The following is a 20836-nucleotide window of genomic DNA, read 5'->3' on the forward strand; positions in this document are numbered from 1 at the left end:
ATTTCTCTCTCTTTGGGTGTCCTCCTCTGACCCTTCCCCCTCCTTTCTCTCTCAATTCAATTCAATTCGCATGACGTAACAATGGACATATTGCCAATTTGCAATATTAACATAATAAAAATAATAATAATACATATTGTCAACGGGACAACAGTAACAGCAATAATCAAGGGTCAAAATAGCCATTCAGTGAACAGTAACAAAGGCATAGAGGACATGTGCAGGTTGGTTGGTCTGTCAGTCATTGACCCTCATTTTATGGCAGGCAACAATGTAGTGCGCTCCCAACCCACAGCGCTGCATCCTCCCCCAACAGGACGGGTAGCCTATTCTCATCCGAGTGGTCTTTGAAACCTTGAATAAGGGTTTCAAATTTGGAGGAATTACACTCTCTAATTGTTTTATATTTTTTACATTTTGTCAGGAAATGCAGCTCTGTCTCAGGTTCTGCTGTGGTTGCACAGCCTTTCTTCTACAGCAAGTATTCCCAAACTACCCCCGTTGGGGGTACGCCAAATAACAATGTGATTCACATTTAAAAAATAAGAATTATTCACATTTTAAAAAATCTTCACATTTTCAAACAGTCCATTTATATTTTCCAACGGGGCTATACATTTGGGTGAGGRTTTTTCTCACCTGAGMAGCCTCATTTCACCTCCAAAAATAAAATTAAACCATCAGCCAATTTGAAAAATAAGCCACAGGAGGTTTTGAGTGAGAATTAAGACGACTTTCAAGTAGTAAGGCATGTATAAAAGCAACAGATACCTTTAATAAGAAGCATCTTATATGGTGAGCTACCGAGTGGCTAGGACAGGCAAGTCCCATACTATTGTGYAGGACTTAATTCTTCCTGCWGCCACGGATATGGCTGGGACAATGCTGGGGGAAAAGGCKAAAAAAACGATACAGACAATGCCTTCATCAAACAACACTGTTTCACGARGCATCAGTGACATGGCAGGAAATGTTTTGAAACAATGAAACAATTCGCATACAAGCCAGTGAATTATATGCGTTACAGCTGGATGAGTCAACAGACGTGGCGGGCCTGGCACAGCACCTGGTATATGTCCGTTATGTTTATGGGGGGTCAATTAAGGAAGACATCCTCTTCTGCAAACCACTGGAAACCAGGACAACAGGAGAGGATATTTTTAAAGTACTGGACAGCTTTGTGAAATCAATTGGACTTTGGTGGTCAAGATGTGTTGGTATCTGTACTGATGGCGCAAAGCCATGACAGGGAGACATAGTGAAGTGGTAATGCGCATGAAAGCAGTTGCTCCCAACACCAATTGGGTTCACTGCAGCATCCACCGAGAGGCTCTTGCTGCCATGGGAATGCCTGACAGCTCGAAAGACGTTTTGAACACTACAATGAAAATTGATAACTTTGTTAAAGCAGGGCCCCTGAACTCTCGTGTATTTTCTGCACTATGCAATGATATGGGCAGCGYCCATGTAACACTTTTACAACATACAGAAGTGCGCTGGTTATCAAGGGGCAAAGTATTGACATGTTTTTTTTTTTATTATTGAGAGAGAAGCTTAAAGTTTTCTTTACTGACCATAATTTTCACTTGTCTGACCGCTTGCATGATGACGAGTTTCTCACACGACTGGCCTATCTTGGGGATGTTTTTTCTCGCCTGAATGATCTGAATCTGGGATTACAGGGACTCTCCGCAAGTATTTTCAATGTGCGGGACAAAATTGAGGCTATGATTAAGAAGTTGGAGTTCTTCTCTGTCTGCATTAACAAGGACAACACACAGGTCTTTCCATCATTGTATGATTTTTTTGTGTGCAAATTAACTCAAGTTTATGGACAATGTAAAATGTTATATAGCAAAGCACATGAGTTGGGTGCGCAATTACACAGATACTTTTCCGAAATGGATGACAAACACCTGGATTCATTATCCCTTTCATGGCCTGCCTCCAGTTCACTTACAGATATCTGAACAAGAGAGCCTCATCGAAATTGCAACAAGCCGTTCTGTGAAAATGTAATTTAATCAGAAGCCATTGCCAGATTTCTGGATTGGGCTGCGCTCAGAGTATCTGCCTCGGCAAATCGCGCTGTTAAGACACTGARGCCCTTTGCACCCATGTACCTATGTGAGAGTGGATTCTCGGCCCTCACTTGCATGAAAACTAAATACAGGCACAGGCTGTGTGTGGAAAATGAGACTCTCTTCAATACAACCCAACATTGCAGAGTTATGTGCATCSTTTCAAGCACAACCTTCTCATTAACCTGTGGTGAGTTATTCACAATATTCGTTGAACAAATAAAGTTTTATATGTAAGATGGTTAAATAAATAGAAAAATGATTGACTATTATTATTTTTATTTGTGCCCCGGTCCTATAAGAGCTCGTTGTCACTTCCCACGAGCCGGGTTGTGACAAAAACTCACACTAATTCTTATGTTTAATAAATGTATCGTATAGTGTGTGTGGCAGGCTTGCAATGATGGCAAAAACAACATTTTAGAGTGTGCTGACCCTGGTGCTAGAGGGGGTATGCAGCTGGAGGTTGAATGATTGAAGGGATACGGGACTATAAAAAGTTTGGGAACCACTGCTCTACAGGGAGCCAGGCTTTACATTTACATTTTACATTTTAGTCATTTAGCAGACGCTCTTATCCAGAGCGACTTACAGTAGAGTGCATACATTTTATTACATTTTTACATACTGAGACAAGGATATCCCTACCGGCCAAGAGCAGACGCTCTTATCCAGAGCGACTTACAGTAGAGTGCATACATTTTATTACATTTTTATTTTTTTTTATTTTTTTTACAGCTTTCCTGTGTCTACCCTTCACAATGGCAAGGCTGTGCCCACTGAGCCTGTACTTTGTCAAGGTTTTTCTAAGGTTTTGATCTTGGTCAAACCATTTGCCACGGTGTACAGTACTGTCAATTTAGGGCCAGATAGCACTGCATTTTGCATGTGCTTCCCAATAAATAATGTAATTTTTGTTTTGACTGTGTTGTATTTTGGTTTATTCCGATTGATTGGATGTTCTTGTCCTGAGGCTTCAGTGTGTAAGTAGAACAGGTTTATGAACTCAGCCCCAGGACCAGCTGGATGTGGAGACTATATTCTTTGCTCAGATCTTGGCATTGCAGTACTTGGTAATGTTAATGTATTTTAGATGTTTCCAAAACTGCCATGAAGTGCAATTGGTTCAATGACACATTCAAATAGTTTTAGCCAAATGTATTTAAATTTGAATTRGTTTTTTAATGGCGTAGAATGCCCTGCGTGCTTTCTCTCGGTTCATTCACTGCCTCATTTAGGTGTCCAGTTGAGCTCATTTTTAAACGTAAGAAACTGTAGTGTGTGCAGTACTCTATATATGTTGTACCAATTGAGAATTTTGGTCTGAGATCTGGATATTCCCTGGAAAATCATTATTTTTGACTTTTTGGGGTTAGCAGGTCCAGGCTCTGCTGTGGGTGACAGCAGGCACAGGTCATCTGCGAACAGCAGGCATTTAACCTCTGAATTGTGGTGACTAACACCAGGGGCTGAGGATTTTTCTAGAATTGTGGCCTAGTTTATGTAAATATTGAAGAGTGCAGGGCTCAGATTGCAACCCTGGCAAAGGCCCCGCCCCTGGTTAAAGAATTATGTTATTTTCTTGCCAATTTTGATGCTGCACTTATTACCAGAATACATTGATTTAATGATAGAATCAAATGCTTTTTGGAAGTCGATAAATCGAGTGTACATTTTGGTATTATTTTGGGGGAGTGTGTTGGGTGTAAATATGATTGGTCGCGCGATGTTTTGGTATAAATCCAATTAGCCTTTTATTCAAGATATTGTGCTTATTAAGGGAGTTTAGAACTCTTGTATTTATAATACTACAGAAAACCTTCCCCAGGTTACTGTTCACACAAATGCCTATGTGCTTGAAAGGGTAAAATTTGTCTCCGTTCTTAATGCTTGGGGTTATGCGTCCTTGATTCCAGATGTCAGGGAAATAACCTACACTCAAATTAAACCGTTTTAATATAGCCAATTTTAAATTTTGCACTAGTGAATTTGAGCATCTCATTTAGGATGCCATCAGGTCTGCATGCTTTTTAAATTTGAGGGCCTGACATTTCTTATAGAGCTCCTGGTCAGTAATTGGGGAGTTCAATGGATTTTATGAATTTTGCATTGTTCTGCTCTTGCATCAGTTTGAACGGTGTTGTAGAGTGTTTTAAAATGGCTTGTCCAATATGTCACCATTTTGTATTGTTAATTTCTCCAGTTTAGATTTTTTGTAGGTTTTTCCAATTTTGCGAGAAGATGTTTGTGTTTATGGACAGCAGTGTCAGCTGCTTGAAGTTGTACTGTGCATTTTTGGTTCTGAGTGTACAGTATATTTATAGTTTTAAAGTCTCACAGGAATTAGYGCGTAATTCACCATTATTTTGGTCTCAGTGCTTTTGGCTTGATACTGTTTTTCCTTATAATTTGACAATCTGCATTAAACCAGTTTTAATCTGTGGTCTCTTTTGGTTAGTTTTTTATCAATTTCAGTTGTGCTTCTTTTGCCGTTTTCCTGAATATATTGTTGATGTTTTTAACTGCTAGATGTATGCCTTCTTTACTGTGAGTGGATGTGGTATCTAGAAAGTTATCTAAGAGTGTTTGCATTTTTTGATTACTGGTTGCTTTCTGGTATTCTTCTGTGCTGTTTTGGGCCCATCTGTATGAGTTTCTGATTTTGTAAAGCTCTCTGGGCTGTGAATGTGTGGTTGTTTCCATGTCTGTTCTTTTGAGGAACAAGGTAATTTGGCAGTCATCAGACAGAGGTCTTAGTGGCTTGACAGTGAAGGAGCTGGGAAAGAAAGGGTCTATGTCTGTCATCATATAGTCTACTGTGCTGTGGACAGGAGGTGAGCAACAGGTGAATCTCCCCAAAGAGTCCCCCCCGTAACCTACCTTTGACAAAGTAGAGACCCAGGCTTTGACAGAGCTGCAACAGATTCCTTCCTTTTTTGTTGATGGCTCTGTCACTGTTGTTTCTATGGGGGAGATTACGACAGTTGGAAACAGTATGGCCTGTAAGAAAGCCCTCCCCTCGTGTGGTTGTTAGAACAGGTAGTGTTCCTGTTTGCTCATTTATGTCCCCACAGACGAGCACATTTCCCTGGGACTGGAAATGGCACGTCTCTTCCTCAAGGATCGGGAATATCTCCTCTGAGTAATATGGGGATTGTGGGGGGGATATATATTGTGCAAAAGAACATATATTTTTCTGTCAATACAAGTTTTTTTAAAGTTTTTTTTTAACCAAATGTGATATTTACCCATTTTGAGCGGATCAATTCGATTTTGTAGTTCGGTTTTGTAGCAAATTATCAATCCTCCAGATTCTCTGCCTCTATTGACAGAGCTGTGTTTCTGTGACGGCACAAGTACCTTTCTGTACCCTGTGGGACAGTGAGTGACAATGTCTGCCTTACACCATGTCTCCTGCAGAATGATGACATCAACATATTTAAGATTTATTTTTACTACAGTGCTAAACTCTTTGGTCCAAAGGTTGATGAGTTCAGGCTCTGAATCTTCCACATGCTCACTGATAGCAATTTCATGTTACAAAAAGAAAGAATAGCACAGTCCAAAAATAAAGTAACTACTATGTTGTTAAGAGTGAGATAAACAGGAAAACAGCAAACATTTGTTATCGTTTTCTTCATTGAACAAGTACACTTGGAGGAGCTGTTTAATCTCACTCAATCCTACAGAGTTATCCTGTCCTCTGAGGGCCTCCGTACTGTTGCGCTGGTCCTGCTTTTGGGCCCTGTGGAGGGGGGGGGGGGGGGGTCTGGGTGAGTGTGGGTCAGTGGGGCGTATCGGTGTTCGGGGTGGTGAGGGGTTGCAGCTTCTCTCTCTCATCTCTCCCTCATTCTTGCCTTCCAAAGAATCAATATTCTTCCAAAAATGGTTCTTAGGATGTTAAAGGTTCTATATAGAACCCTTTGCCTTACAAAGAACCCGTGTCTTCCAAAAAGGGTTCATCTGATCAAAACAGTTATTGGTTGAACCCTATCCCTCTTCAAAGAACCCTATTGGAACCCTTTTTTTCTAAGAGTGTAGGTATTCTGCTCTACGGAAGTGAGTGATTCTAACAGTGAGAAGGTTCAAGCTTGCGTACTCAGATATAATAATTTACTGGATTCCAGTAGCCCAAAGCACTTTGCCTAGGCTTACTAGCACTGACTTCTTTATTGAGTAAAATATACTTACGACTTTGATATGCGGTTGTCTCACCTAGCTATCTTAAGAGGAATGCACTTACTCAAAGTCGCACTGGATAAGATRGTCTTCTAAATGACAAAAATGTCAAATGTACAATTACCAGACCTTGGTATCAACTCCACGATCTACACTCCATCTCCCTTATCTTCCAGGTCTCTTTGAAATACGGCCATAACATAGTCTTTAATTACATAGCCGTTGCCAATAAAGACAATATTCAAAGGCGGCTTAAGCTAACGTCGTGTGAACCCTAACGTTTGTGGTCCCATACGTCTCTTGGCATCGTTAGCTCTGCATTAGCATTCTTTGCTAATAAGTAGCCTATTAGCGTAATGGCGGAGCGGGGTGATTTGCAGCAGTGTAATTCTGCTACGGTGCTAGCCATTGGACCTGGAGGCTAGTCAGTCATTCTCCGTGGAGAGCTTCTGACATGTTAATTACACACGATTAGTGCTTAGCACGACGCTAACGTCTGCGCCTCATGGCGTCCGATCCATCATGTCGACATATCCGTTTTCACATGTCAGGTGTGACGTCTCTCTTGCCCCTTGTCTTTATGCTCCTGCACGGTACTGTATGGAGGGAGAGGCTCCTGGGATAAGCTGCAGAGAAAGTGCACTGTTTTGAGGCCAGGGTTTTATCCCACAAAATGAATTGATTATCAAGCGGCTTAGTATTGCTTTCTTACGTCTTAAGACATAATATAGGTCTTAAGACGTAAAGAACAATACTAAACCACTGATCATGATTCAAGGTTTCTCCTCCTTTCATTTTGTTGCTGGGACCATTGCTGTGAAGACTCACCTATCTCCTTTTCTGCTTTCTTACACTTCCCTCCACCCTCTCTCTCTCTCTACCTCCCTTTCTTGCATTATTCCATTAAAGATCTGTCTCGTCTTAAAAACTGTGAGAGGGGATGCTTCTACTACTTGGCTATGTGGGAACACTTTATTTGAAGGCTACCGACATAAGGACGTCAMAACACGTTTCTAACCCATACATAACTCATTCATTAACACTATTTTCCCCCTTCACTCAGACGCTCCAGTCCTGGACCCGGTCTTTCAGGATGTCCGTTCACCCAACTACCAGTTTGTGACGTTGCGCTGCCTCATTCAGAAGTCCAACCCGGCACGCGTGGCCAGTGTCCGCTGGGTCCGAAACGGCGAGCCCCTGTCCTCCCTGACCCCGAACCCGCAGGAGAACCCGCAGCTGAAATTCAAACTGGACCCCAGCAACAACGGCACATACGAGTGCCGCGTCAGCAACGGCGTGGGCAGCTCCACCTGCACCTTCAATGTCTCGTGTGAGTACCAGAAGAGGTTGGACTTCCTGGTAGTGTTGGGGTCAATTCCATATCAATTCAGTCCTTTCAGGATGTCCAATTTAGGATTGCAGTGTTTGGTTTTCAACAGACATAATGGGACCCATATGGTTATGGCTACAAGATAAAAAGAGAGCAGTTACCTTTTGTCATAAAATATAGGACTGAAAAGGAAGTGCATTAAAACTTTTAAAGCATTTACATGGGCATCTGACCCTCTTATACACAATTCATAAAGTACCAAACCAACCAACTAAAACTCCCCCTCCTCCTTCTTTCTCCCTCCCCCAACACTGTAGCCCGTCCATACAACGCAGAGTTTTACTTTGATACGCCCAACCCCATCCGCATTCAGAAGGTCAACAACTACTCCTACAACCTCCAGTGGACCCAGAGAGAGCCGGCAGCTACAGACCGCATCATCGGCTACTGGGTCAACGTACGCACGGTGGGTCACGCACACACGCACACACGCACACACACACACACACACACACACCACACACACACACCACACACACACACACACACACACACACACACCACACACACACACACACCACACACCACACGCAGAAGGAGCCTACACACACACACACACACACACACACACACACCACACACACACACACACACACACACACCCACACACAACACACACACACACACACACACTCACACACTCACTGACCCACTCACTCAGGAGCACTATATTGAGTGTTGTGTGAAGTGAAATAAGTGAACGTGGGCCTTCATAATTTGAGCCAGGGGAATAGCTGAGGCTGTGTTGGGAGTGGACAGTGGATCGATGGGAGCTTGTACTGCATTAACAACACTCTCTGAGCAGCCAAGATCCAGAGTGACACCTCTCTCTACCCTTCTCTTCCTCTCCTCCTAGCTACATGCCTCTCCTCTCCCCTTTCCCTTCTTCCTCTCTATCCTCCCCTCTCCGTGCTTTCCTCTCCTCTCCTCTGCTCTCCTCTATTTTATTTTCTTGTCCTCTCCTCTATTATCCTTTCACTCCCTTCTACTCCTCTCCTCCTCTTTCCTCCTCTCCTCTATTCCCCTTTCTTCTCTATTCTCCTTTCTCCTCCCCTCTGCCTCTTCTCCCCACATATTGCCCATCTCCACCTCTCTTCTTCTTCCTCTATTCTCCTCTCCCCTTTCTTCTCCTCCCATTCTCTCTTCCTCTCCTCTCCACCCTCTCTCATCCCCTCTCCATTCCTCTCATCTCCTCCACCCTCCTCTCCTCATGCTAATTGAGGACAGATTCTCTCTGACAGATACAACCTCTCTTTATAAAGTTGGCAGTCCCACCCCCCTGTTCCAGTCTCCTGCTCATCAAAACGCATATCCTCCCTAATCACGACAGTGGCAGTGTCACACGGAAAGTGACTCCATTGTTGTAACAGCGGGGTGGGCGGTTTCAAATGTGAGAAAACAAGGGGGTTGTTTTTTTTCGCAGGTTGACGTTTATTGTCATGAGTCTTGCCTTGGAGGCAGAACTGAGTGGTTTCCACTAGATGGGCCAGAGCCAAAGTCAGAATTGACTATTTTCTGTCCTCATTAAATGTAGTTGAATATAATTCAACATGCAGCTAAACACCTCGCTATTATGAAACCTCTGGAGACAGGATTTCCATTTATTGAGTCAGGAAAGGGTGAAACTGAGAAAAGGAGACAATCACCAAAATTGTCATCAGTCCATAATTATTATTATTTTTTGTTCAGAAGTAACCTCCAACAGTATGGTATAAAGCCTTAACAAAATGACAGCTAATTACAGCTACAACCAAAGTTTCTCAATGTACAGTACCATTCAATAGTTTAGAAACACCTGCAGTACTTATTCCAGGGCTTTTCTTTATTTTTACTATTTTCTACATTGTAGAATATTAGTGAAGACATCAAAAACTATGAAATAACACATATGGAATCACGTAGTAACCCAAAAAAAGTGTTTAACAAATCAAAATATATTTTATATTTGAGATTCTTCAAAGTAGCCACCCTTTGCCTTGATGACAGCTTTGCATACCGCCAAACCGGTCATGCTGGAGGATGTTGCAGGCAGCAGAACATTCTCCACGGCGTCTCCAGACTGTCACGTCTGTCACATGTGCTCAGTGTGAACCTGCTTTCATCTGTGAAGAGCACAGGGCGCCAGTGGTGAATTTGCCAATCTTGGTGTTCTCTGGCAAAGTCTGTTTCTGACCGTTTGAGCAGACACATGCACATTTGTGGCCTGCTGGAGGTCATTTTGCAGGGCTCTGGCAGTGCTCCACTGCACACAGGCGAGGTGCGGTCCTGCTGCTGGGTTGTTGCCCTCCTACGGCTCCTCCACGTCTCCTGGTAGCGCTCCATGCTCTGGACACTACGCTGACAGACACAGCACACTTTCTTGCCACAGCTCGCATTGGTGCCATCCTGGATGAGCTGCACTACCTGAGCCACTTGTGTGGGTTGTAGACTCCGTCTCATGCTACCACTAGAGTGAAAGCACCGCCAACATTCAAAAGTGACCAAAACATCAGCAGGAAGCATAGGAACTGAGAAGTGGTCTGTGGTCACCACCTGCAGAACCACTCCTTTATTGGGGGTGTCTTGCTAATTGCCTATAATTTCCCATCTGTTGTCTATTCCATTTGCACAACAGCATGTGAAATTTGTTGTCAATCAGTGTTGCTTCCTAAGTGGACAGTTTGATTTCACAGAAGTGTGATTGACTTGGAGTTACATTGTGTTGTTTAAGTGTTCCCTTTATTTTTTTGAGCAGTGTAGTTTGCGGGGTTMTTGAAAGATTGCGTGATACCTGAGAGATGGAATACACCACTGCCAATTTGGCAAATTGTCTTAGCTAGGAAGTGTATCAATGTATAGTACGTTAGGAAGGAGCAACTCTAAAAGGACAATAGAATTAAGGTCCAGGTAGAAGATAATGGACCCTACACAATAAAAACTAATTGAATAACCATACATTGTTATAGGTTTTTTTGGTTAGCCAAATMGTATTGTTTAAATTTCATAGATATTATGTTTGTGTTAATTGAAGTTGAATCAGGCTCAATGGGTTCTTTGAGTCATCATTGTTCCACATAGAACCATCACCCTTCCCAAAGAACCCTCTTTTCTTAGTGTGTATCAGATATTTATGTAGTTGGTGCTGTATATCCTCTCAAGGATCGGACCCTTTTTAATTTTTTTAATCTAAAATGACATACCCAAATCTAACTGTCTGTAGCTCAGGAAGGGAAGCAAGGATCTACTCAGCAAAAAAAAAGAAACGTCCTCTCACTGTCATCTGCGTTTATGTTCAGCAAACTTAACATGTGTAAATATTTGTATGAAGATAACAAGATTCAACAACTGAGACATAAACTGAACAAGTTCCACAGACATGTGACTAACAGAAATGGAATAATGTGTCCCTGAACAAAGTGGGGATCAAAAGTAAGAGTCAGTATCTGGTGTGGCCACCAGCTGCATTAAGTACTGCAGTGCATCTCCTCCTCCTGGACTGCACCAGACTTGCCAGTTCTTGCTGTGAGACGTTACCTCACTCTTCCACCAAGGCACCTTCAAGTTCCCGGACATTTCTGGTGGGGGAATGGCCCTAGCCCTCACCCTCTGATCCAACAGGTCCCAAACATGCTCAATGGGATTGAGATCCAGACTCTTTGCTGGCCTTGGCAGAACACTGACATTCCTGTCTTGCAGGAAATCACGCACAGAACGAACAGTATGGCTGGTGGCATTGAACCTGCATTGAATCTGCAGGAAGGGTACCACATGAGGGAGGAGGATGTCTTCCCTGTAACGCACAGCGTTGAGATTGCCTGCAATGACAACAAGCTCAGTCCGATGATGCTGTGACACACCGACCCAGACCATGACGGACCCTCCACCTCCAAATCGATCCCGCCACAGAGTACATGCCTCGGTGCAACGCTCTTTCCTTGGACGATAAAAGCGAATCCACCATCACCCGTGGTGAGACAAAACCGCGACTCGTCAGTGAAGAGCACTTTTTGCCAGTCCTGTCTGGTCCAGTGATGGTGGGTTTGTGCCCATAAGAAACGATCCCGCTCCAGAGCTGTCTGGTGAGGACCTGCCTTACAACAGGCCTACAAACCCTCAGTCCAGCCTCTCTCAGCCTATTGCGGACAGTCTGAGCACTGATGGAGGGATTGTGCATTCCTGGTGTAACTTGGGCAGTTGTTGTTGCCATCCTGTACCTGTCCGGGAGACAGCTGTCCGTCCTGTCTCCCTGTAGCGCTGTCTTAGGCGTGTCACAGTACAGACATTGCAATTTATTGCCCTGGCCACATCTGCAATCCTCATGCCTCCTTGCAGAATGCCTAAGGCACGTTCATGCAGATGAGCAGGGACCCTGGGCATCTTTCTTTTGGTGTTTTTCAGAGTCAGTAGAAAGGCCTTTTTAATGTCCTAAGTTTTCATAACTGTGACCTTAATTGCCTACCTTCTGTAAGCTGTTAGTGTCTTAACGACCGTTCCACAGGTGCATGTTCATTAATTGTTTATGGTTCATTGAACAAGCATGGGAAACAGTGTTTAAACCCTTTACAATGAAGATCTGTGAAGTTATTTGGATTTTTATGAATTATTTTTGAAAGACAGGTCCTGAAAAAGGGACGTTTCTTTTTTTGCTGAGTTTACATATTATTGATATCATTTGAAAATAAAAACTTTAAAGTTTTTGGAAATGTGAAATTAATGTAGGAGAATATAACACATTAGATCTGGTAAAAGATAATACAAATAAAAAAACATATATATATATGTTTTTTTTCTCCATCATCTTTGAAATGTAAGAGATAGGTCCCGTGTGGCTCAGTTGGTAGAGCATGGCGCTTGCAACGCCAGGGTTGTGGGTTCATTCCCCACGGGGGGACCAGGATGAATATGTATGAACTTTCCAATTTGTAAGTCGCTCTGGATAAGAGCGTCTGCTAAATGACTTAAATGTAAATGTACATGTAGATAGGCCAAAGTGTAATTTTCCAGGTTAGGCACAATTTAGATTTTGGCCACTAGATGGCAGCAGTGTATGTGCAAAGTTTTAGACTGATTCAATGAACCATTGCATTTCTGTTCAAAATGTTGTATCAAGACTGCCATAATGTGCCTAATCGGTTTATTAATACACAAGTTCATAACTGTGCACTCTCCTTAAACAATAGCATGGTATTTTTTCACTGTAGTAGCTACTGTATAGATTAACAAGAATGTAAGCTTTCTACTCATATCAGATATGTCTATGTCCTGGGAAATGTTCTTGTTACTTACAACCTCATACTAATCACATTAGCCTATGTTAGTTCAACCGTCCCGCTGGGGGGACACCGATCCTGTAGTGTATTTAAAGACTTAACAGTATCGAGCTAGCAAGCAATTGCACATTATATCCCTGAGAACTTCCACGGCTATCAACAATGGAAGGAGGGCTTCAGCAAGAAGTTGCTTCTCACAGTCGATGCTGTTCTTACCATCAACGTGGCTTCTAAAGCATTTCAAACAGCCAGGAGCACCAGCAGAGACAGAGCATTGTCAAGGGCTTCTGTGAGCATGGAAGTGATAGAGCTAGCTTGCTACCTCTATGCTAACGTTAGCTAGTTATAGAGCTACCGCATTTAACTAACGTCTTCCATCTAAATAACACTGATATCTTGTGTTCGGGGCTTTCCGGCAGTCTTTGTGGTTTTTATATGGGAAGAACATAAATTGTACAATAGTAAACTAACAAATCATTTTTCAAGTTAGAACCATGTACTGTATATTAGTTAATATCCTACGAGTATACGCTACACTCACATTAACATCTGCTATCCATGTGTAAGTGACCAATAAAATTTGATTTGATATGAAAAGTGAGCATGGATTTATATTTCCCCACCGCTGACCGCGGGGCATTGTGGGATTGTTTCCAAAGTTAGAGTTGATTTGGAGAAAAACTCAAAGCAACTTTTAAAACAACATTACAATATTATAAAAAAATATTTAAGAGTTTGTAATTTAGGAATGTTTTCTTCAGGCAGATCGCTCAATAGTGACTTTGGAAGACTATCCTGGGGACATTGGGTAATGCCTTTAAAACCAGGTGCTAGGGGCAAAAGTGAGCGGTATTACCCTCAAGTAGGCTTGGGTTTTGCAAGGCTGTTTTGAACGAGGTTGGTGGATGCTCGTAATCCCATGACTCTCGATCAGAAGAATGCGTGTTTGTTCTAGTGGTGGACACTTGTTTATTTAACTCTATCCAAAACGTAGCCCTTACAGTAACCATTCGGGAATGAGTGCCTAAACTTAATGTTTTAACCCTATCCAAAACCTTAACCTGCTAAATTTGACGTTTGGAGCAACTTCTACATTTTACGTTTGGAGAAATGTGGATAAACGTTTAAATCTCCAGTGAGACTGTGAGAGCTTGTTGAAGAATAATACAAGAGGAGGTTTTGAATAGCATGAGCTGTGAAATTTCAATTTTGGTTATTTAGTCGCGTCCCCAGGTTCTTTCCTGAAGAGATTAGTGGAGTTCACAAGGCGTCACACACACATAAATACACACACACAAACACACACTAAGGAATGAAGTGTGTCGTTGCACGGGTGCGCGCGTGTGTGTGTGCGTATGTGCTGGTGTGCATGCATACGTGTGGGTGTGTGTGTGTTCGTATGCATGACTCCAGATCTGCAGGAACAAAGCTGCCTATTTGGTTGACAAGATACACAGGCCATACATTGGGTACACATACATACAGTGCTTTGCAAAAGTATTCATCCCAATTCGCATTTTCCCTATTTTGGTGTATTACAAACTGTAATTTCAATGGATTTTTATTTGGATTTCATGTAATGGACATACACAAAATAGTCAACATTGTTGAAGTGAAATGAAAAAAATGCACAAAAAAAAAAGAATGTGAAAAGTGGTGCGTGCATGTATTCACCCCCTTTGCTATGAAGCCCCTAAATAAGATGTGGTACAACCAATTACATTCAGAAGTCACATAATTAGTTAAATAAAGTCCACCTGTGTGCAATCTAAGTGTCACATGATCTGTCACATTATCTCAGTATATATACACCAGTTCCGAAAGGCCCCAGAGTCTGCAACACCACGAAGAAAGGGGTACTGCCATGCAAGTGGCACCATGAACACCAAMGAGCTCTCCAAACAGGTCAGGGACAAAGTTGTGGAGAAGTACAGATCAGGGTTGGGTTATAAAAAATTACCCGAAACTTTGAACATCCCACGGAGCGCCATTAAATCCATTGTTAAAAAATGGAAAGAATTGGTACCACAACAAACCTGCCAAGAGAGGGCCGCCCACCAAAACTCACAGACCAGGCATGGAGGGCCTTATGGGACTTGTACAGCTGGTGAGAAATCAGCCCTTGATTACTCACCAATCCCCAATCAGKCCCAATTAGTCCTGGCCGGAGAGCCCGTCGAGACCTGGCATGTCCAGCAGATGGAGCCATCGCCTTGTGATGTATACTCCGTCTGTCACCAGGCCTCSACGAGTCTCCCCCTGGTGGCTGACCTGCTGTTCGCCCCCCCCCTTAGCTCTGTTGGGGAGGGGACTGTCATCAGTGCGACGCATATCTCCCTTCTCGATAGGGCATCCGCGTTTCCATGCTTCGCCCCTGACCTGTGCACGACAGAATAAGAGAAGCATTGAAGGGACAAGAACCACCTTGTGACCAGATCGAATGTGTCCTTTCCCCTGGCCATCCAGACCATACTTGAGAGTGTCTAGCGCCCACTTCACCGCTAGACACTCTTTCTCAACAATAGAGTAGTTTTTTCTCTAGGTATCAGCTTTTGGCTGATGTACATGATGGGATGCTCCTCCCCATCGTGTATCTGGGACAGAACTGCCCCTAGTACCGTATCACATGCATCCGTCTGGACCACGATCCGTACCTGGAAATCGGGCATTACGAGAATCGGATGGGAGCACAGCGCTTCTTTCAGGCGGCTGAACGCCGCTTCTGTCTCGCCCGTCCATTTCACTGTTTTTGGGAGGTGGGCCCTGGTTAGAGATCGGTGAGGGGGGAAGCTATAGCCGCAACGTTGGGGATAAACAGGCTATAGTATCCTGCCAGTCCCAGGAATAACTTGACCTGTGTCTTGGTGCGTGGAACGGGCCAGTCATGTACCGCGTGAACCTTCCTTTCCTGGGGCTTGACGTTCCCCCGTCCGATCAAATACCCCTGGTACTCCACCTCCTCGAACACTTGTTTGCATTTTTTGGGGAGCGCGGTCAACCCGGCTTGTCTGAGCACCTCCAGCACCGCCTGGAGGCGCGTCAGGTGCTCTTCCCAACCTTCGTTGTGGATGATGATATCATCCAAATAGGCCGCTGCATACTGCTGGTGGGGTCGAATAACTTTGTTCAACAGTCGCTGGAATGTGGGCGGGCTCCTTGGAGACCGAACGGGAGCACCCGGTACTAATACAATCCGTCTGTTGTCGAAAACGCCGTCTTTTCCCGGGAGGAAGCTGCCAATGGTACCTGCCAATATCCTTCGGTRAGGTCAAGGGTGCTGATGTACCGGGAATTTCCCAATCGGTCAWTGAGCTGGTCCACCCTCGGCATGGGGTAGGCATCGAACAAGCTTATGTCCTTTACACCTCGGAAATCATTACAGAAGTGGAGGCTACCGTCCGATTTGGGCACCAACACGATGGGGCTGCACCATGCCTTGTTTGACTCTTTAACGACCCCCATCCTCAGCATAGCCTCCACTTCCTGTTTCACGGCTTTCCTTCTGGGCTCCGAAATCCGATATGGCCTCTTTCGTACCGTTTCCCCGGGCCGGGTACGGATGTGGTGTTCAATGAGGGTCGTGCGGCCTGGCTTCTCGGAGAACACCGCCATGTTCCGATCGACGAGCTCCCTGAGCTCTTGCTTCTGGGCCGAGTCGAGGTCCTCATTGCTCGAGATCACCTCTGGTAACTTTGGCGTCCTGGGTCCCAACCATAACACGGCCAAGGCTGTCCTCTCGTGCCACTTCTAAAAACAGGTACACGTGGTAAATCTGTTGGGGTTTCTGTCTGCCCAGTTGCCGTACGCGGTAATTGACAAGTCCCAGCTTCTCGATCACCTCGTATGGCCCATGCCATGATGCAAGGAACTTACTTTCGGTCGTGGGGATTAAGACCAACAACCTGTCTCCCACCTGGAATTCTCGGGGCTGGGCTCCCCGATTGTAGACCTGGGCTTGGGCGCGTTGGGCCTTCTCCATATGTTCCCTCACGACTGGCCATATGGCTGTCATCTGCTCCCTCATCGTCTCCATGTGCTTRACCACGCTGCGTAAGGGGGTCGGTTGGGCTTCCCACACCTCCTGGGCGATGTCCAGTAGGCCGCGTGGCCATCTCCCGTAGAGGAGGGAAAACCCAGTGGAGGACTGTGGTACTTCTCTGATTGAGAACATTAGGTGGGGTAGTAGCTGTTCCCAGTTCTTCCCGTCCTGCTCGATGACCTTCTGCAGCATTTGTTTGAGRGTTTTATTGAAGCGCTCGACGAGCCCATCCGTCTGCGGGTGAAAGACGGAGGGTCCGGATCTGCTTGATTTGCAGGCGACCACACAACTCTTTCATTAGGCGGGACATAAACTCAGTACCTTGGTCTGTCAGGATCTTGTTCGGGATGCCCACCCAGCTAAAGAGGTGGAACAGCTCCCGGGCGATTCCCTTGGATACCGCCGCCCGTAGGGGAATGGCCTCAGTATATCGGGTGGCATAGTCTACTATTACCAGGATGTACTGGTGTCCTCGTGCTGTTTTTACCAGGGATCCCACTATGTCCATGACGATGCGTTCAAAGGGCACCCCGATGATCGGTAGGGGGACCAGTGGGTTTCGGAAGTGGGCCTTTAGGACAGTCGTTTGACACTCCGGGCAGGTGCGACAGTAGTCTTCCACGGCCCTCCTCATCCCGGGCCAGTGGAACCGGGCGGCGATCCGTTCCCGGGTCTTCTCCATTCCAAGGTGCGCCCCCAACAGGTGGGTGTGGGCTAGCTGAAGAACGATTCCCACGTACCGTCGGGCAGCAACAATACCTCTCGAAGTTCCCCCTGTTGGCACGACACCTGATACAAAAGGTTATTCTTGATTTGGAAATGGGGGTACCGCCAGTCACTCACCCCCGGAAGTAGCTGTCCATCCACCACTATCACTTGGGCTGCGGCGGCTTTTCAAGTTGGGATTCTCCCACTGGGCCAATCCCGAATTGTTCCCTGAGTTGGTCCCCAGTGGGTGTATCGACTGGCCCCTCGAAATCGAGGAGGGGGAGGCTTGGCTCTACCTCCCCTGGTTCAGGCACCCCCTCCGACACCGACTCCGGACCCGTAGATACAGGTTGGTCAACCATTTGCTTCCGGGCCGCACAGCCGATGGGTCATCCTCAGTCTCGTCTTCAGCTCGTGCCCCCACAGGGCCATGAACAGCGGCCAATCTCGTCCCATTAGGAGAGGTACCGGCAACTCTGGTACTGCACCAACCATCATCTGGCAGTTCCTTTGTGGCGTCATTATGTTGGCCAATACGGTTGGATACCACTTTGTGTCCCCGTGAACACAGGAAATGGACACGTTCGGTCTCCTGGTTCAGCAGGCACGTGGTTACGAGGGTAACCATACTTCTAGAGTCTAATAGAGCTTCCGTGTCGTGTCCGTCAACCTTCACTGGGACCATGGGTGCAATTGATTTGTGGTGTGCCCAACAGGAGGTGACGTAGTTCACTGCGTGACCCACTTCGCCTCCGGGGCTTGCTGATGGCATCGACTCCTCTCGAGCCGAGCAAATTCCAGGCAATGTGCCCCCGGGTGCCACACTCAAAACACCTCCTTTGGTCTCCATCTACCTGGGGTTGTCGGTGTCGGGTCGGCCCTACATCAGCCGTCTCTCCAGGGGTTTGCTTTCCTTTGGCCCTGCCAACTGTTGGTTTGGGGTACACAGCAGTGGGGCTGTCCTTTCGACTCCTCGAACAGGTCGCCGACTCGGRCTGGCTCCTACTCAGCAGGGCCTGAGTGTTCTGATGCGTCTCCACTGCTTCCAGGAGGCCCTCCAAGGTCTGGGGTGTGCATAGATTTGCTGCACTCTTCATGTTGTGGGGTAGTGCCCGTAGGAAGCGATCCAGGACCACTTTGTCTAGGATGGAGAGGGTGCATACGTCGGTTAGGAGCCATCCCCTGGTGACGCGCAGTAGATCGCTCATCTGGGCTCGGGGGCATGCGTCGGCTACGAACCTCCAGTCGTGGAATAGTTGAGCCTGGTGGGCCTGGCTGTACCCGTAGCGGCTGAGTATCTCCCGTTTGAGTCCGTTGTAGTTAGCCGCCTGTTCATCGTTCAGGTCCCAATACGCCTTTTGGGCATTCCCAGAGAGGAACGGGGCCTACAGACTGGCCCACTTCTGCCTTGGCCATCCTTCCTGTAGTGCTGTCCGTTCAAACGTACAGAGGTAGGTTTCGATGTTGTCATCTTCTTATTAGCTTGATTAAAAACTTGTTTAAATGTGATWCAGTAGACGCTCCTCCTTGTACCTTCCTGATTTCCTCAATGAGGCGGACGTTTTGTAGCCGTTGTTCCTCCAGCGTTCGTTCCTGAACCGCCTGTTGGGCTTGCTGGGCCCGGATAAACTGAGCTATCAACTCGTCCATGCTGATGCTGCGTAAACGTCATACCTGATCTGAACACGTTATCAGAGTGCCCGCATTCTCCACCACTTGTGGCAGACCAGGGGGTTGGGTCAAAACGTTTACACAGATCAGACAGAGTAGTATTAGCTCAGTTTCAAAGGTGTTTATTTAAATAATAGTTAAAAAGAAAAGAATAGGATCAAAAACTGAACTCACTCCTGTTACCTCCCCAACTATACGGGAGTCCTTTCTTCCCCCAGTCTCTTCCCTGTGTGCTMCCCTTCTGGCAGCTTTATGGGACTTGTACAGCTGGTGAGCAATCAGCCCTTGATTACTCACCAATCCCCAATCAGCCCCAATTAGTCCTGGCCGGAGAGCCCGTCGAGACCTGGCACGTCCAGCAGATGGAGCCATCGCCTCGTGATGTATACTCCATCTGTCACCAGGCCTCGACGAGTCTCCCCCTGGTGGCTGACCTGCTGTACGCCACAGTAAACTTCTGACCCAGAAATAAAAGCTGATATAAATCATTCTTTACTATTATTCTGACATTTCACATTCTTAAAATAAAGTGGTGATCCTACTGACGTAAAAAGGGATTTTTACTCTGATTAAATGTCAGGAATGTGAAAACAGGAGTTTAAATGTATTGGCTAAGGTGTATGTAAATTCCGACCTTAACTGTACTTTCAAGGCACTGTCTGTGTATTCAAGTTGTGAACACGTGTCGACAAACACACAACACACACACACACCAAATACACCACTACAACACGGACCCAATCCTACACAAACACTACTCACAAAATTACACAGAGTAACACACAAATCACATCATCTTAATCTACACACTCTCCCTTTATCAAGCAACAACAACAGGCACACACACCTGAGATTGATTTATAAGTCTTTTTTATGGATGGAATTTGAGTGCAAGGGCAAACAGGTAACTAGAGCTACTCAACTCAACACGACACAGCATCATTATATCCCAGCTATGATCTAGTACAAGAAAGATACACTTACGCCATTCTCAGTAGTAATGCATGAGGACATGAAGGCTAACCCCAGTTGGTAGTCTTCAAAGGTGCACGACTGATGCCTGTGGCTGCTTTGACACCTCTATCCCAACAAACATCTTAACAAAAATCCCTGAGTGAGAAATGATTGACTGAGAGCAGTCAATCTTCAACCTGTGAAGGCTTTACCTCCAATTTCATTTAGATCTGGTGTGACCTGGCTGCATAGACACATTATGCAGTACATGAACACACACATATGAGAACGCATGTTAGTACTACCAGTGGTGGGAAAAGTACTCAGTTGTCATACTTGAGTAAAAGTAAAGATACCTTAACAGAGATTGACTCAAGTAAAAGTGAAAGTCATCTTGAGTAAAAGTCTAAAAGTATTTGCTTTTAAATATACTTAAGTATCAAAAGTAAATGGAATTGTTAAAATGTTCTTAAGTATCAAAAGTAAAAGTATAAATTGTTTCAAATTCCTTATATTAAGCAAACCAAATGGCAACATTTTCTTGTTTGTTTTTATTGACGGACAG

The 20836-nt window shown here is 45.1% G+C and overlaps 1 protein-coding gene across 1 annotated transcript in view; it reads left to right on the forward strand.

Moving 5' to 3' along the window:
• The window catches only part of LOC111969077 (MAM domain-containing glycosylphosphatidylinositol anchor protein 1), a 308744-nt gene that overhangs the window by 210967 nt on the left and 76941 nt on the right, over positions 1-20836 (forward strand). Inside the window, exons 10-11 of the mRNA XM_070445289.1 lie at positions 7324-7590; positions 7908-8056. Of these exons, the coding sequence (XP_070301390.1) occupies positions 7324-7590; positions 7908-8056 (416 nt within the window). The remainder of the gene's footprint in view (positions 1-7323; positions 7591-7907; positions 8057-20836) is intronic.

This window comes from Salvelinus sp. IW2-2015, linkage group LG10 (assembly GCF_002910315.2).
Source record: "Salvelinus sp. IW2-2015 linkage group LG10, ASM291031v2, whole genome shotgun sequence".
Classification (NCBI taxonomy): Eukaryota; Metazoa; Chordata; class Actinopteri; order Salmoniformes; family Salmonidae; genus Salvelinus; species Salvelinus sp. IW2-2015.